An 18748-nucleotide genomic window follows, 5' to 3' on the forward strand; every position below is an offset into this window, starting at 1 on the left:
GGAATGGAGACAACTTACTAGCTGTGCATTGTATGTCCACCAACCCAAATCCAGCGCCTGTTGATAAAAATCTTTTGAGGAACCAGCTCCAAGTAGACTCTGGACGCAATGAACTGGCTTGGCCTTGGTACCTGATACATCAAGGAAGGACAATCGGGATGACGAATGGACTGCACATGAGTCTGGTCCTCAGATGTGACACAAATGTGTAAAGAGGTCTTGCTATCATTGCTTAATGCTTGATGGTCTTGTCTGATAGGCAGACCTAGCTTCTATTAACAAGCCTAGTATATGCAAGTACAGAAAGGGCCCGTAAAACCCCCAAGTTGTGTCTTATTAACTCGCACAACTTGGTGAGTGTAATGGTTACGTATGTATAAAGTGTAAACAAAATTCATATATCCATCATGTCCATCGAATCTGAAAAATTTGTGCAGACCCATGACAATTCTGGTTCCGGTACAGTAGCAGGTGGAAAATTCAATTATTATTTCACCACAAAGAGCTGCTTCTGTCCGCAGATATGAGACAGCTACTGGGGCGGGGACTATTTCTTTATTGGGCCTTATTGTTCAGCGTCTCCAAGGAACTCTATTTTAGAGTCCAATTTGGGGGGTGGGGGGGGGCTTTTTCCCCCCAATGTACTGACTAAAACCTGTCACTTTCAGAGAACGGGGGAGGGGGTTTGGGGGGCCCATGTCAAACAGTTGTGTGAGTTCACTAGAGCTTGCTCTTTACATATTAGTGGCTGCATGCTCATTTTTTTTAGTGGCTGCGTGCTCATTTTTTTCTTCAATATTTTAAAATATTATGAACAACTTAAGATTCTGAGCTGAAATTTGCAGGATATATTTGTGTCACTATCAGGATGTTGTAAACAAAATTTCGTTGAGATTCAATCAATTTGAAATTACTTGTAATTTCCCTCTGCCAGCTGGAATATCCATAGTAGCTTCTGGGTCTTTTTTTTATATATTTCAAAATATTACGAAAAACTTGAAATTCTGAGCTGAAATTTGCAGGATATATTTGTGTCACTATCAGGATGTTGTACACAAAATTTTGTTGAGATTCAATCAATTTGAAATTACTTGGTAATTTTCCCTCTGCCAGCTGGAATATCCATAGTAGCTTCTGGGTCTTTTTTTAAATATTTCAAAATATTACGAAAAACTTGTTTTATTTTAGTATAAAAATGTTTTATTTTAGTATATGGAATACAAAACAATCACAAAAACTTACTTTTGCTTTCATTTAAGTGAAATAATTAGAATTGCAATTGCGGCCCGTCATGAATATAAGTTTATTTTTCAACGACAACAACGTATTTTCCAATGCATTCCATGATGACGTCATCCTCCACAAAAAGGTGGATTCTGGAACTACTGGCAAATTGCTATCAATAAAGTCAGCTGGGACGAGATTGGAAGGAAGCACCCGATTTCACGCGGTACTTGTACAAGGTTTTACTGTTTCAAATCTTTATCACCTACCAACAAAAGATCCAGCATACGTGGAGAGTTACACAGTTGCCAAGAGTGGACTTTATACAAAGGCAAAAGTGTCCATGCATGGATCTCTATGATTGAATGATGGTGATTAAACGTCCATGGACCATCATAAATCCATTCGCCATGATGATGACAATGATGATGATAACAAAAATACCAAAAAGACATTCGTTATGAGAGCATTTATGTACAGACATTGATTATAATTCCAGTGGTATCTAGCAGCTATAACAGAACACTTCTCCAGACTTGTAAACGTGGCAACAGGACATAAACCGACTCTTAAACCTGGATGGAACCCTCGACTAAGAGACACTTACGACCTTGAAGTCAGGTACGACTCTCTGGGGTAATGAATTTACTGTGGTAAGCATTACATCCTGTACTGGGTTTACTGTGTATTACATCCTTTTATGGGTTTACATTGACTGTGGTTAACCCAGGATATTAGGATAGGTTTCATGCAACAACAGTATCTTGTCGGATGAGACGGCATCTATATCATATCGTACGTTTCAATCCTTGCTTTCTTTCTTACAGAATATCGCGGAGAGCTACGAACGTATCCACAGGTCCAACCTGGTCGGAATGGGCATTATGCCGCTGCAGTACCTCGAGGGCGACCGTGGAGACGCACGGACTCACCGGCAAGGAGCAGTTCTCGATAACCCTGCCAGACAAGTTGAAACCTACCCAGATATACAGAGTTGAGGTTGGTATTCTTCCAAGTGACGAAATCCATCCTGGTCATACGTTGCCGACACATGTATGCCATAAGGCAATATCGACTTCATACTTAGGCAAAAGTGTCCATGCATGGATCTATGAATGATGGTGATTAAATATTCATACATGCATGGACCTCCCTGGAATGTCCATGGGCCATCGTAGATCCATTCGCCAAGTAATTATAATGATGATGATAATGATGATGATAACAAAAATACAAAAAAGACATTCGTTATGACAGCTTATTTTATTATACAGACATTATAATTCCAGTGGTATCTAGTAGCTATAACAGAACACTTCTCCAGACTTGTAACCGTGGTACTGGGACACAAACCGACTCTTAAACCTGGGTGGAACCCTCAACTAAGGGACACTTACGACCTTGAAGTCCGGTACAACTCTCTGGGGTAATGGATTTACTGTGTTGACTGTTGAGTAGTACATCATGTAATGGGTTTACATTGACTGTGGTTAACCCAGGATATTTAGGATAGGTTTCATGCAACAGCAGTATCTTGTCGGGTGAGACGGCATCTATATCATATCATACGTTTCAATCCTTGCTTCCTTTCTTACAGAATATCGCGGAGAGCTACGAACGTATCCACAGGTCCAACCTGGTCGGAATGGGCATTATGCCGCTGCAGTACCTCGAGGGCGACCGTGGAGACGCACGGACTCACCGGCAAGGAACAGTTCTCGATAACGCTGCCAGACGAGTTGAAACCTACCCAGATATACGGAGTATGGTTCAGGATCATCGAGAGATTGGCCAGCCAAAGGACCATGGATGCTGGTGAGGATTTTTTGGTCTTATTTTAGTCGGTCTTTCCTCAGTAAAAAAATTATAGGCTGTCATCGTTGTATAGGTTTACATTGACTGTGGTTAACCCAGGATATTAGGATAGGTTTCATGCAACAGCAGTATCTGTCAGGTGAGACAGCATCTATATCATATCATACGTTTCAATCCTTGCTTCCTTTCTTACAGAATATCCGCGCTGTCATCGCGGAGAGCTACGAACGTATCCACAGGTCCAACCTGGTCGGAATGGGCATTATGCTGCTGCAGTACCTCGAGGGAGAGACCGTGGAGACGCACGGACTCACCGGCAAGGAGCAGTTCTCGATAACGCTGCCAGACAAGTTGAAACCTACCCCAGATATACGAAGTCAAGGTTGGTATTCTTCCGAGTGGTGAAATCCATCCTGGTCATACGTTGCCGACACATGTATGCCATAAGGCAGCATCAAAGGCCAGGGCCCGGTTGTTCAAAACAAATTATGTCCATAACGCTGGCATCAACAAAGCCTTATCTCCTTCAGCTAAGCCCTTAAGACTTTACGCCAAGTAAAGTTAACGCCGGGGATAGTGACAAAATTGGCTTTGAACAACTGGGCCTTGGAATAACTGAAAAATATATGTCTGTTCAATACCAAGTTCTTTTAAGTGTTTCGCAAATTGGTCTTCAGGATCCCTTATTGGAACATGGCACGAAACCATGCAGACAGTTTTTATCACAGTGGCTTGCAATAATTGTCACTTTGATGCACAATATCGCTGCAATGAGTGATAAAAAGATTGCGGCTGAAACAACCTTACATCACAAGTTTAGAAGACTCACCAGACACTTAAAATGATAACTATATGAACTAAATATTCTTTATTTTAGGTGAACGATGGACGGAGCTTCAAAGATTTCGTTCGATTCGACACCGAAGTGGAACTGGAATACTTCAGGAACGGTGGCATTCTTAACTACATGATTCGTAACATGCTGTAAATAATTGCCATGGAAAGCGACGGTTGCTAAGGAACTGATTAAGGAAAATTTTGCTGTGGAAACAAACTGTTGCTATGGAAATGAAATGTAAGGCTATGATATTGGCATCCGCTAGGCGGTGTTGGCTGTCACTATGGTACGATGGTTTGATGGACGTCACAGGCGCCTGCCATTGTTACATCGATATTTTTGAGGCGATAAGGCCTTTTTGTAATGTCCTACTGACAGCCAACACCACGTAGCTGTGGTCATAGGTTTGCTGGTGGCCAATAGATTTCTGCAGTACTGTGAAAATGGGAGTATATGGGCACCGATATCAACAAACTGTGCACTTGGGGCCCCTCTAAACTCGGAGGAGTTGCCACTGTTTCGTCTTTGTGTCCGTGAGTAAGGCACTTGACCCTACTTGGTTCTCTTAACGCAGGAGTAAATCGGTTAGTTGGCAGAAATTATGATGTAATACTCCCAGAGTGTAGAGCTTGAACCACGAATGCACAGGCCAATAGCTAGGGGTAATAATGTAAAGTTCGAACAACTGAAACAAGTTGGATTGAGCGCTATAGAAGTCTCATGATTATTATTACCAGTATCATTATTATTATTATTATTAACTGAAGGAGATGGTGTAGAGTTACGTTAATACCAGCATTAGTTGGCATAAAGTCCAATGGACACGAGGGTTGGCTATAGGTACCACCATTTTGGCTAGAACTTGGAATCTAAAAGCAATTAAATCTCTTTCAAAAAACAGGTCCTTTATGGTTCATTGTTATTTTCTCATTTGTCTGATGATACACATATATCAATATGATGTGATACTGAGATTGTCAAAATAAATTAAAGAACATCAGAATTAGCATTTGTGTTGTTGGTGATATTTCCTCCTGTCAACTTTTGATAGCATGGCGTGTTAGAGCTGACAGAGATACCGACAAGATGTGGAAGCTGCTTTGAAAACCATGGAGAAGAAGAAGATACTGGATACTATGAGTAGACTGCTGCTGGGTAGTATTCTCCTGCTCCTGATGAAGCCATCGGAATTCCTTTTTGGATGACCCCTGTTGCTGCTGACATACAGTTTGATATGATATTTTAATCCTATAAAGATCAAATTTATTATAATATGATAATTTCTTCTTTATCGGCAAATTGAATAAAAGCATCATATAGAAATGGATATCTCAAATTTTTTATTAAAATGACTGCATAAGAACTATAAATGATCAAATAGAAGATGTTTCCATTGAATAAAACTTCATTATGTGTCATCGTTGAGATGATGAAGATGCAAAAAGAAACCTACATGAGGATAAACCTAAACCACGCGAAAGAAAAAAACCCAAATGAATAAGTAAAAGTGGCACTTTGTGTTAGGTTGATCGGTTATAACGGCCGAGAAGGCCGAGGTATACTATTTTCAGATCTGTACAGAAGACTAAGGCTTTTGCTTTTTGTCTTTTGTGGGTGTGTTTCCCCTGGCGGTCTGATCAGATACCTTGGCATAGTTTCAAGGCGAATCCACGACACTCTTTTTAAGAATCCCAAAAAACACTCCTTTTTAAGAAAATTATACTTATGTTAGTCTATTATTCTATCAAAATCATCAAAAAACCCAAAAAATTATCCTTTTTGGTAGCATTTCAGAGACATCTAAGAACGTTAGTAGCTGACACCCCACCCTTACCCTTACCCACCGCAGCGAACTTTACGAAGTAACCGCAGCAATTCATTATTCCCCTGGTGTTGATTTCTGAATTTTCCATCATCTTTTTGCAGCTTCATCTCCTCTAATAGATGAGATACAGATGTCTCCTATATGGAAAGGATGCGGTACATCATGTTACACATTCTTATGCAGTCAGGTCTCAATTAGTGACATATCAAGTTAGCAATTAAAAGTGAGATTCTGGTGATAAACTCATTAAATTTTGCTACATGGACTATCCAAGAGGTGCCCCTTAACTTTCAGAAAAGTTGTCAAGTCTATTATTCTATCAAAATCATCAAAAAACCCAAAAAATTATCCTTTTTGGTAGCATTTCAGAGACATCTAAGAACGTTAGTAGCTGACACCCCACCCTTACCCTTACCCACCGCAGCGAACTTTACGAAGTAACCGCAGCAATTCATTATTCCCCTGGTGTTGATTTCTGAATTTTCCATCATCTTTTTGCAGCTTCATCTCCTCTAATAGATGAGATACAGATGTCTCCTATATGGAAAGGATGCGGTACATCATGTTACACATTCTTATGCAGTCAGGTCTCAATTAGTGACATATCAAGTTAGCAATTAAAAGTGAGATTCTGGTGATAAACTCATTAAATTTTGCTACATGGACTATCCAAGAGGTGCCCCTTAACTTTCAGAAAAGTTGTCAAGATCCATACTGTTTATCAGTAAAAAAGGTACTCATTCTTATGCAGTCAGGTCTCAATCAGTGACATATCAAGTAAGCAAGTGAGATTCTGGTGATAAACTCATTAAAATTTGCTGCATGGGACATCCATACTGTTTTTCAATAAAAAATTCCTGTACTGCTCCATTTCCACAACTTTTATTCTTCCCATCCAACACATTATGCTGGAAATACACAGCTGATGATGAAATGTTTTCAGCTTCAACAGACCTTTGGTCCACAGGAAGAATTCTATCCCAGACGAATCTTAGCCAATAGGCCGAGAATGCAGCTGAGATGACAAATCCATGATGTCCCAACAGAATCTTAGCCAATAGGCCGAGAAACCAAGATGGAGCAGGACTTCTGAACCAAGCTTTCCAAACTGAATCTTAGCCAATAGGCCGAGAGACCGAAAGGGAGCATGTCCAGATCTTGAAACTTTCTTAGTACTTATACAAGCTTAAGTGTGTCTCTCTTGTGGTTTGCGTTTCCAACTTTCAATGATCTTCTCGCAGCTTCATCTTCCCCAAAGTATCTTAAAGTTGGAAACTCTCAATTGGAATCATCATCTACGTTACCAAAAAAATTTATAATGCAGTCAGTTTACAATATCAATCATATATCAATATTTCAAATGAGATTTTCCTTGTAATTGATGTAAAAGCCGGGCAATACAGTACAGGACGTCTCAGAAACAAGTCTTTAAGGCAGTGGTCTCTACTATACTATCCGTCAAGAAATGCTGTATTGAGTGACACAGCATCCCATTCGCTATGCGAGTATCTGACGTCAATACAAATATATCCTGTAAGTTTTAGTCAAATAGGAACACGACTTTTGGATTAATGGCATCTCAAAAGTTTACTTGTAATTTTCCCTCTGCCAACTGGAATATCGATAGTGGCTTCTGGGTCTTTTATTAAATGCTTTAAAATATTATGAATAACTTAAAATTCTGGGCTGAAATTTCCAGCATATATTCGTGTTACAGTCAGGATGTTGTACACAAAATTATGTTGAGATTCAATCAATTTGAAATTACTTGCAATTTTCCCTCTGCCAGCTGGAATATCCATAATGCATCACTCATCTCGCCATGGGGGGGGGGGTACAGGGTTTATCTTGACCACTGCATTGGACTGGGAATTGTGTTGCACTGGAGTTTACAGGGTCTGACTCATTAACGCTTTTACATCCCAAGTCAAACCTGAGGAAGTCTCTTTTCCTTGTTGTGTCCCTTTCAATTATATTTTAAATATGCCCGTAGGGGTTTACAATACTTGGACAACACACAAATTCACTTATAAATGTTATCTATTTATTGAGTATATTGGTAAAACTATGTACACGTTACAACTGTACAAAATAATGATATGCTTGTGCATTTCACCCAAAATTGATGCCAAAATCCTGCGTGTGAATCTAATAATTGCATAGGAATTGTTGTCCAACTTTAGGTGATGTCAAGTATGTGATCTTCTCTCAAAAGCAGATAACAAGAGTGGTCTATTACATTGTTATACAGGGTGTCTCACAAAATGTCCCAAACTTTCATCAACTTTTTACAAAGAAATAGGGACATTTTGTGAGACACCGCGTGTTCGCACACAGTGTGTTCGCACACAGTGTGTTCGCACACGGTGTGTTCGCACACGGTGTGTTCGCACACGGCGTGTTCGCACACTGTGTGTTTGAGTGGAACAAAATGCTCCTTGGAGCTTAACTCGGATTTGATGTTTACAAAACGATTCAAAATTTACAGAAAGCTGGCAAAATGTGGACCCTCAAACGACAACAAGAGCAAAAAAGTTAAAACGCCAGATTCTGCAAGAAAGCATCCTGAGGAAATCAGGGGTTAATGTTTGCTTCTTGCAGGGTCGGGGAAGCAAACATCAACCCCTGACTTCCTCAGGATGGCAAGAAAGTCACTCAAAAACAAATAATGTTAAAACTGGAATCCAAGATGCAGATTTGAAAGGACGATTTCACTTCAGTTGAAAATTGATATGAAAATGATTGAGCATTTCGATGATATTTACAATGGATGGGCACAGAATAAGAAAATGCCACTTCAATTTTCACAAGAATTTCACATCAAGAATCAATAAAGTCTAGTCTTTACTAATAGTCCAAAAAAGACAAGTTTAGTCTTTGCTAACTCCGTCTAAGAAAGACTAGTCTTGTCTTTACTAACTTAGTCCAATAGACTCGTCTTTATAGATTCTTGATAAAATGCATTCAACATGAAAATTGTAACATATGAATAAAGTAGAATGATTGAAAAATGGATAGCGCCTCCAGAATATAACTCAGAAGACAGTCCTGTATGAGCATTGGTAACGTTTTATAGTAGACACTTCTCCATCCCTGGCCCGAATTTTATCAACATCATGATAGGTACATCAAGGCGCACTGCACCTTAAGTTTGACACAAAGTAGAAAACTGGTTCGAGCAATTTACATAATATACAAACACGCCCCCTATGTTTTAGTTTTAAAATCGTACGGAACTCATCCGGACGAATTCACCAAACCGACACAAACTGGACGATATTTCTCTTCAAGACTCGCTACGCCACCTATTTACAACATATATACTATAGAGTATATGAAACTAGTATGTACAGCACCACTACGCAATAATTTAAGACAAACATCAAGGGGGCGCCTAAAATATAACATTGTCACCTGGAAATAAATTGGTTGAAGCATTTGATACATATGATAATTTGAATGAAAAAGAGTCGACGTACTTAGAATAAGAATACAGTTTACTTTGTTGATTAGACCGTTGATGATAAGTAGAAAGGTTCTTCCATACTTTTCGGCCATTTAGTGTTGAAACCCAGTGTCATTTAAAACCCTACACAGCTTGATATGATTTAAAACCAAAATTCTGGAGAGAGAAACGCAAATTTAGAATAAGTTAAATTGCAAAACATTATTTAAATACTGAGAACAAAAGAGTTTGCAGTTGTATTTAAATTCTAAACTGCTTTTCTAATTGATACAAATTATATTAAACAAACTTTAATATTTTGTATAAATTTACACTAATTCAAGATATGTTCGAACGTTAGACGTAAATTGTATCTAAATAATAAATATTCGTTGTGAATTCACAAAGAGTTTATGATCAAATTCCCCCAAGACCAACCCAACATCCCTATTTGAATACAATGAAACAAACCAAAGTATAATTGATTTGTGTAAAGTGGGCAAGTCCATTCTAACGTCATAGGGTTGAAGGAGCTTTAGTTGGAAAACGTATCTTAAAGACTCCAGTCGTATATCAAGTTTCCCTCCTTGAGCACCAAAGGTAAGGGATCTCTGAACACAGACATCCTATCATTCCCTCCTTGAACACCAAAGGTAGAGCATTTTGCATCAGTCGATGCATAATGGTACATGTATCATGCATCAATAGATTACATGGATGAGTCATTTGGTTGATATGACGAAAATCTTGATAGTAAATGCAATACGGTTTAAATTGATACAAAAATATGAGCTGTAAAAGCATTATTTACCAACAGATTCTTACACAAAATACAGCAAAGTAAAACTAAGTGGTGGTAAAAGTTTAAATGCATTCTGGTATACAATTCACATGATACAACCCTCCTAAGTCTCAAATGTAAATGTTTCCGAAAATTATGGTATAAAATGGACAAACATGATTATCGAATAAATGCATAATGGTCTAAATTGATTAGAAAATACATCGAATTGAATTTTACTTAAAAATGCTGCAAAAAGAAATTGATTAATAGGCAGTGAGAATTGACTTGAACACATCATGTCATATTTGTTTTATACAGTTTGTAAATGCTTCAAAAAATGATGATTAAAATGATAAATTGTGATCATCGCTAAAAGACAAAGTTATAAAATTGTAAATGGAATAAGAAAACAGGTATATTTCATTAGGCTACCATTTCATTACACCAACACCACGAATGATGTTTGAAAGTGAGATTTCTTACATGGTTTCCAAAATGGAAAACTCACAGTCATTAAATAAGTCAATATCTAGTCAGAAGTAAACTCAGTGACATGGAGAATCAGATAACCTGAAAAATACATAGTCATTACAGGATATGTAGTTTTCATGATAATATTCAGTTTTACACAAATTGAAATATCGTTGCACTTTGAATTTTCAAAACCAAACTTCTGTCAAACGGGCCAACACTCGTAAGTAACTTTGGCGAACGAAACATTGATTGAGATATCATCAGACATATGCAAGTAATCAAAAATACACAGTCTTCTGAAGCCAGGACTTAACTATTTGTGACCCGCTCTACCAAAACTAGGCGCTTGACGCATCTGAACTCGACAGGTTGATACGGACTTGTTGTTCATTTCCCTATTGTAGACCTTTTGTGAAATGTGACCAAATCAGTTTGTAATAGATTTCACAAAAGGTCTACAATAGGGAAATGAACAACAAGTCCGTATCAACCTGTCGAGTTCAGATGCGACAAGCGCCTAGTTTTGGTAGAGCGAGTCACATTTATCAAGTAATAATAAACTTTACATGAAATTTCGCGACTGTTCTGGAATGGGTCTTAGTCGGAGCACCTCAATCAATCAAGTTTACTGAACACAGCCACAAACCTTTCACAAACAGATAATTGCGCCTTTTCAGTTTGAATCTGAACTGACAACATATCACACTAAAAAAATATGAACTCCTTGAAACAAAATAACATGACCATTCATTTGAAAAGTTTTCTCAGGGGCCATTTGCTTCTAACTACTGGCCTCATAATTTGTTAAGAATAAGTATTTTCATGAGGTTTAGAAAAGTTTTTAAAGCGAAACTACTGAAATTTGTGCGTAAGTTAAACTGTGTAGTGATATATTCAAGAAGAGACTGTAGATGTATCCCCAATGCGACCTTAGTAGAAACTAGATTAATTAAATTAAATTAAATTAAATTAAATTAAATTAATTGAATTAAATTAAATTAAATTAAATTAACTGTAGATGTATCCCCAATGCGACCTTAGTAGAAACTAGATTAATTAAATTAAATTAATTTAAATTAAATTAAAATTATCATTTAGGTATGCTAAATTATGGTAGGCCTTCTTCCCGAAAATAAAATGTGAGAAAATCACACCGAAAGTGAAGAAGGCCATACATTAGTTAGAAAATATAATTAAATTAGTTTTTTAAGTTGTGTAACATTTGATAATTGCCTTCTTCGCGAAAAGATACTAACTTTATGAATAAAGTGAGATCTGCGAAATTGAAGAAGGCAAGATTGAATGCAAGTGAGGTGAAATGTTTTAACCCCCCCCCCCATGAATATTTAAACACCTAGTAGCAGTATGAAGTTTAAGTTACAAAATATATAAGCTAATTTGTACCAATAAAGATCTGTCTTCTTCATGTTCGAAAATGAAGATAACTTCAGAATAAAGAAGACAAGATTTAAAGGCCTGATATTGATATAGAAACTATGGTATGAATAATCTTTTTTCTTAACATTTTACACCCTTCTCATCAGCGAAAATCGAAATGTCGAAATATTGAAGAAAATTCTTCAGAGTGTTGAGAAGGGTGCATGAATTATTAACATATTTGAGAAATTGTGAACTGAACTTTTTCTGTTTTAAATCTTTGAAAAATTGAAAGTATTTCTACACTCTCAACAAGTTTGGAACCAGTTGGAAAAAAGTAAGCGTCACCAGAGATCATTTTCAAAGAATGGTCATGTTTTTAGTACAGGAAATATCAAGATTCTTGCGAATTTGTTGAGTCAAATATTGGACAATGTTACCGAGGTAACTACATTGCTAAGGTGCATATCTGGATGGGAAAAAATTACCAACTGTCTTGGTACAATACTTGGCTGATTAATCATTTATCAGACAAGACACCAACATTTTTCAATACAAGCATTCCAGTTTTTAGAACATCTTACACTAAAAGCACTCCGTTTTAACAAGCACTCCTTTTGGTTCAGACGTTGCTTTTTCTCATTAATACAAACCACATGCACTCCAAATCGTGTCAAGCACTTCATTATAAGATATCAGGTAAGTTTGTAAAGCACTCCTTTGTTTCAGAAAGTCTATTCCTAATACAAACCTTATGCACTCCAAAGAACCGGATTTGAGATCCCTCATACCAAGAATTGAAAAAGACTGTTCTTTATCAATTCTTGGTCATATAACTTACAAGGAACTCCTAATCAAATGATTAACCAACTTTCATAAGCCAAGCACCCAATATTTGAAAATTCAAATTTGTGATACAAACCCACTGCACTCCAAGTCCAAAGTTTTGAATGGTGTTTAGAAATGTCAAAGTTTAAGCACTCCTCATTTCGATTTTTTGAATACGACCGTTTCACAAACCTTAATAAAAAAATACCTTACATGCAACAAATGCATGAAAAAAGTTCAGAATATATTTGAATATTAATCACTGTCCTAACAGCTTTTAAATTCTGATATGTTGTTATCAATTTTATCAGCTCAAATCCCCAATTTCTGTCCACTTTTAGTACCAGGGAATGGTTTTGAAGTATACAAAACCTTATCCTCCTATTTTGCTTGAATGGAATCTACCAGACACTTAACTATCTCAGTTTCTTGGTTTGTTTCAATGTCTACTAAAGGGGTGTTTCATAAATCCTCAAAATTATCGAACTTTTGAGAATTTCAAATTTCCCATCAATCATTTTCATAAGTACACTTTCTTTTACCAAATTCTACAACGTTTCATCACAAGTCTAAATACTTGCAAAGAAGGTCGCTAAGCACAAAAAATACTTTCAAAGTCAATATTTACAAATAATACATCGGAGTGCTGTTCTGTTTTCAGAAAGAGTCGTAAAAAGGATATGACAATATTTTGAGGTGATTCAGCCATTACTGGGTGTCACAAAAAATATAGCACCCAAAAGAAATTTCAATATGAAATTCCTCATGGCTGACTTACCAAAAACAGAACACCAAAACAACAACTCTAAGACTGCTTCAGAGTCGTTATCAAAATCTACAGCTGCGATCGAAATGTCTTGAAATCCGATAGAAAAGTCTTTCAATTTCTACACAAGGAAGCTGGAGATTTCACGATCTGTATTACCAAGGCTGGGAATTTCATCCCGATGATGGTTGAAGTCCCTCATGAAGCAGTCTAAGGCTTGCGTCAATGCGTCGTCACGACTCTCGCCAATTTCTGCACTCCGATGTTATCATAACACAAAATGTCACTTTCCGGCGTCAGCGACATCCCCTCGGGCGGGACCACTTGATTCTCGGACGTCGAGCGCTTCTCGTGACCAAAAATATTCGGGAACTCAGCGGCGATACCCGGCGAGAAATCGACACTTAGCGGATTGTTTGGTATATTTAGTCCTTGATGCGGTCCTTTTGAACCGGAGTTATTCCCATCATTGTCCTGTTCACCTTGCGTGAAATACTGCGTATCGAAATCACGCAGCACGTCTAAAGTCGATTGTAAGTCATCACTTATGTTCAAACCACCTTCGGCTGAATTGTCTAATGCTTCTCCCAAGTTGCGTTTCACGGACGGCGGTGTTAGTCCGGTCGGCGTTAAACCGGTTCGTATTGTGGGCGGCATCATTGGATGATGCGGTTGATGCGTCACAGCTGTCGCTAATTGTCTATACGCACCTTGAATGTTCGGCCATATGCCACAACCGCCGTGCTGCGCCGGTGAGAACGTCGAGTGCTGTACTCCGGGCGTTGAAGGCGCGTGAGTGGTCATACACAAGATCTGGTTCCCAATGTTCGATATCTGGTTACTAATCCTATCAGTAATGTTATGCATGCCGAAAGATGACACCGGTGGGCGGGGTGGTACGATAGGGGTACGAGGCACAAGGCCCTTAGATTGGAGCATGACGTCAGTAAATGTCAAATTAGGCGCAGATGTTGTCGAAGGTTGCCCGCGTGGTCCACTGAATGGCGAATCTACATTCACATTTGACCACTGCTGATTTTGTGACGTAGGAACATTTGAGAATTTTTTCGGGTTCTGTCCCTGCGTGTTGCCACGTTCGGCGTGACTTGGCGGTGAGTTCAATGGTGGTGGTGTTGACGTTGAGCTCCGCTGGCTCTGCGATGGTGTTGGCGGGCTGGTGCTAGGTGGCGCTAACGGTGATGGTTCCGGCCGTGGACTGATGAGGCTATGACTAGACTGAGACGACGGGTTGGAGTGCGGACTAGGTTGCGACTGCGTCATGGTGTAGCTGGCGACGCTCTGCGTATAACTCAGATGCGGAGTCGAATGTGGAGGAGGGGGGAAGTTCCCAGGTCCTGGATACGGATGATCACGGGGCATCCCTTGATCTCGGTGCATCTGCGGATCAAAATGACTCCTCGGCTCAAATATCGGATCACCTGGCAGCGGTGGGAAGTTACGTCTTGCCGGGCTCCGCTGTGGAGACTGGTTCAAGAATAGCTCAAACTGTGCGTCTGGATCTTGAGATGGCATGCCGTGACTCTTAGGGAAGTTGGGCGGCATAGATCCCGTCTGTATCGGTGGATGTTCTTGGTAGGGTAAGGAACTGGCTGATGACCTTGGTGCGTGCTGTCCAGGTGCAGGGCTCGGCATATTACCAGGATTGCGGACTATCTTCTGCGGTTTAGGGCTCATGAACAAATTTGGATTTTGCATATGAGGATCCGGCGATCGTCTCCCAGTCGAATGTTGCCGATGGATCGCACGTCCTTGCGGCGTAACAAAGTTCCCAGGATGCATTGGAGGCATATTGCTTTGAGATAATGGGCGGCCAGGATAAGGAGGTGGCGGGTGATTGACATCCTGGTCCCCAGGAGAATCTAAATAGTCCAATAGCGCATCATTTTCTAGATTATGAACGTCATCGAGTACCCGTCCGGATAACGTCTGAGCAGCTGACGTGGGTAAATGTTCACCATAACTTTCCATCATTTGGCGTTTTGTAACATTTTGCGACGGAATATCGTCCGAACTGTTATTCCGCGAACGCTTCATTGCCGGGGTCATTTGATGCATACCAGGTGGTGCTGGACCACCCATCTTATCACGTGATTCTTTCAATATCGTACTCACAGGCCGCATATCACTGTAGAACGGACTATCGATAACATCAGGTCCATAACCGCGTACATCCTTAAGAATCTCCGAAACAGTTTTTCCAGCGTGTCCTGAAGGCGTTTTAGGTTTGATCGGCGTGAATTTTAACTTTTGCGCCCGGGCGCTGCTCTGTTGGTGAGGCGCCATGGGATGTTGATGCATCTGGTGTGGGGCTACTGGCATCATTCCGCCAGGTCCACGAATCATTCCCGCCTCTGACATCGGCGGTCGTATATCATGACCAGGTCCCATCGACATATTTGGCAGATTCGGTCGTCCCTGCATCGGTCCATGTGGCATGTGGCCCATTGGTATATTGCCTTCCATTTTGATATGAGGTGGGAATTGTCCGGGCGGCAGATGGCCCATCAGTTTAGGGTCCATTGGGTGCATTTTCATTTTGTTCATCGGATTGTCATTTAGTAGCGCTTCTAACGTACTCGTCCCACTAGTGTTTTGTTTCCCCTTACCAACCGGACTACCGGCGACCGGCATGAAGGCACTAGATGGCGATGATTCCAAATGAGAACGTGTCATAGCTAGCGTTGACGGAGGTGGACCAGACGATGGCATATTCCCTTGAAGTAAATTCTGCGTGCAAGACGGTAACTGCTTCCAGTCCTGGCCAAGCATAGCATCGGGCATACCGGCTATCGACCCTGGTTTCGGCTGCATACCGAAATCACAAATGTCTGTCGCAACAGGCCCAGCCTGCATAGGTCCGAATCCAGCTTGCGAAACTGAAGACGTCCCTGTCGTTTGCGTTGATGAAAACGTTCCAACCGGTGGACTGAAGAGTTTCGTTTTTATCGATCGGCGTCGATTGCCCAATTCGGCAGGTTCTTGTTTCCCGATCTCTTCCCTTTGTTGTTGTATCTTTTTCTTCTGCTCGCCGATGAGCTGACGTTCTTGGATGCGGCGTTGCAGCTGGATCTGTGTGTCAGTGTGTTTGCCGCCGCCTGGCTTGCTGGCGAATAGCGATGAGACGGGGACTGGAATGGAAGAATACAGAGTTGAACATCAAGCAACTGGAAACAAGTTTGAACAATTTATATTCTAAGAAGTTTTTGATACGATCTCACTTCAAGCTGAACTGAGACAGATCGTAGGAAAGCTGGCCACAGTAAAACATCAAATCAGGTTTTGCACAGCATTAAAACTCGCTAGGACAGGACTGTCCATCTCAGGGGGAAAATACAGAAAGAAAAGAAGTTCTTCCTCCTCTGATGACGGTCTCCACAAGAGCAAGGTAGCTGGGTGTACTCAGAGGAAGAAAGGCTGACAACTTTTCCATGGACTTAAATGTTGACCTTAGAACTGCCTTTTTCTGCACAAGTAACACTTGAAAATGCTTCACGTTTGGTGTCTTTTAAACCGGGCCCTTGGAAAGGCTGGCTCAGGTAGAGAAAGCTCAACCTTACGTCTCATTTCTGGATCCCTCTTTTAAATCTTACCTTTGGAATCGGAAGTCTTCGTCTTCTGCATGGCGGCCGTTAGCGCAAATGCTGCCGTCGATTTACTATTGACGTACAGGTTGCTAAGGAGATGCTCTGCGAGGTCGCGGATGTTCGTGAAGCCGCGACCAAGAAGGTTCTCCGCCCATTCACAGATCAGGGCGATACACTCGGGCATCAATTCTTCTTCATGAGTTTTCTGAGCGTCCTGAAAGAGGATTAAAGATTTGTTGAGATTCTTTTGTAAATTTCACGGACTACGACATAATTTGTAGTACAGAGCCTAAATGGATTTGAAGTACAGAGCCTAAAAATGATTTGAAGTACAGAGCCTTAAATGATTTGTAGTACAGAGCCTAAAACAATTTGAAGTACAGAGCCTCAAATGATTTTTAGTACAGAGCCTAAAACAATTTGAAGTACAGAGCCTAAAATGATTTGTAGTACAGAGCCTAAAACAATTTGAAGTACAGAGCCTAAAATGATTTGAACTACACATTTCGAGACAGAGACAAGACTTCAAATAGTGTCCAAGTTTTACAACGTACCACTCCAGCCTGGTCAAATCCTTCTGCCAAATCAGGTAACGACGGTGGCTGGAGCTCCAGCCTCTTTCTGAGTCCGCTGTAGCAATATTTCGACTGTCCACGTTGTCCAAGGCGTCGAGGCTTTACATTTGGGAAGGCACGTTTCATGACTTTACCAAAGTCGGCGGTGTTGAGAGGTTTCATCCCGTTGGTATGGCAGTAGGCCCTGGAAGGTAAGATTTACTCATTAACTTTCGTTGAGCGGTATCAGTTATTAAGGTTGGAGACATTAGCCTGTTGGACTGAGGGTAACGAAGTGCAAGTCCACTAGGGGCTATCATCCATCCGTGAAATGTCTTTCACTTGTCATGGCAGAGACAGAAGATACAACCGACCTCAGCCAGACGTATCAATGAACCCGGGTTTCGAATGGCCGGGGACCAGCCGCTTGTTAAGGGGAAGCAATAACCTTCAGACCATTGCTTTCGACCATCATTTCTAAGAAGGGCCTACACTGTGCTTCTTCTAACGGTGCTGCCATTTTCAAACAGCTCCTGTAACTAACCTCTTTGTGGCAAATTTTGCCTTAGTCTTTCGAAATGGTGAACAGGCGTGTGTATGTTGACATGTACGTACCGATAATCGTCAAAGACTTCATCTTTGCGGAGACACGTTTCTGTGTCCTCCTCCAGGTGGCTCTGTATCCACGTGAACGCCTGGGCATGTTCGAGGTTGGATAAATGGAGGGATGACGAGGGGGTACCCCTGAAAATAACAAACAAATATTTGAGACGTTTTCAAAATGTGCAATTCTAAGACTGCATCACATACATCACATTCTTCGGTAATCTCTCACTCGCAACAACGACTCGATACCTGAAGAGAATCAACTCGAAACTGAGACCAAATCCGCCATTGATGACATCATTGGCGCCAAAAACTATTCCTTTTGACCTCGATCTGATTTTTTTTCAAGTAGGCTATTCAAATCAGCAACATTGTTCATCAGCTTCCTCAACTCTACCAATGTATGGCGAAGAAATGCACAAATATCAAGGGTCTGATTTTTTTTCAGGGGACTACTTACTGTGCAGGGATATCTTTACTTCGCGTCCCCGTCGGTAGCTTGAGGTACAATAATAACTTCTCGACATCTGAGAGTTGCCGGACATCGTCCAGTATGGACTCGATTCTTGATTTAGCTTCATCACTGCAAAGATAGAATGATATCACA

General features: G+C 40.3%; 2 protein-coding genes across 3 annotated transcripts; one reads left to right on the forward strand and one right to left on the reverse strand.

Annotated features, from left to right (window-relative positions):
• The first annotated feature begins 1368 nt into the window (after positions 1 to 1368).
• Positions 1369 to 4872, forward strand: LOC135498805 (cytoplasmic aconitate hydratase-like). Of its 2 annotated transcripts, none has more exons than XM_064789267.1 (5): positions 1369 to 1877; positions 2052 to 2223; positions 2822 to 3039; positions 3235 to 3421; positions 3917 to 4872. In XM_064789267.1, the coding sequence occupies exons 3-5, from the start codon at positions 3034 to 3036 to the stop codon at positions 4000 to 4002; spliced, it is 279 nt and encodes a 92-aa protein (XP_064645337.1). In that variant the 5' UTR covers positions 1369 to 1877; positions 2052 to 2223; positions 2822 to 3033; the 3' UTR covers positions 4003 to 4872. The 2 variants fall into 2 exon arrangements, with proteins under 2 accessions (XP_064645337.1, XP_064645338.1); XM_064789268.1 differs by having other exon boundaries at positions 1369 to 1845.
• Positions 4873 to 13598: 8726 nt separating this feature from the next.
• Positions 13599 to 17718, reverse strand: LOC135498721 (uncharacterized). The gene is made up of 3 exons (XM_064789103.1): positions 17536 to 17718; positions 16988 to 17195; positions 13599 to 16525 (listed from the first exon to the last, which is right to left on the reverse strand). Exons 1-3 carry the CDS (start codon positions 17716 to 17718, stop codon positions 13599 to 13601), a joined length of 3318 nt encoding a protein of 1105 aa, XP_064645173.1.
• Positions 17719 to 18748: the final 1030 nt, after the last annotated feature.

This window comes from Lineus longissimus, chromosome 14 (genome assembly GCF_910592395.1).
Source record: "Lineus longissimus chromosome 14, tnLinLong1.2, whole genome shotgun sequence".
NCBI classification, from domain to species: domain Eukaryota; kingdom Metazoa; phylum Nemertea; class Pilidiophora; order Heteronemertea; family Lineidae; genus Lineus; species Lineus longissimus.

Coding starts and splice junctions, on each gene's coding strand:
- LOC135498721 (XM_064789103.1), bottom strand. CDS start 17,718: ATGAAACCTCTCAACACCGCCGACTTTGGTAAAGTCATGAAACGTGCC. Junction 17,196..17,535: donor GATTTGACCAGGCTGGAGTG/GTACGTTGTAAA, acceptor ATCCTCTTTCAG/GACGCTCAGAAAACTCATGA. Junction 16,526..16,987: donor GAAGACTTCCGATTCCAAAG/GTAAGATTTAAA, acceptor CTTCCATTCCAG/TCCCCGTCTCATCGCTATTC.
- LOC135498805 (XM_064789267.1), top strand. Junction 3,422..3,916: donor CCCAGATATACGAAGTCAAG/GTTGGTATTCTT, acceptor TCTTTATTTTAG/GTGAACGATGGACGGAGCTT.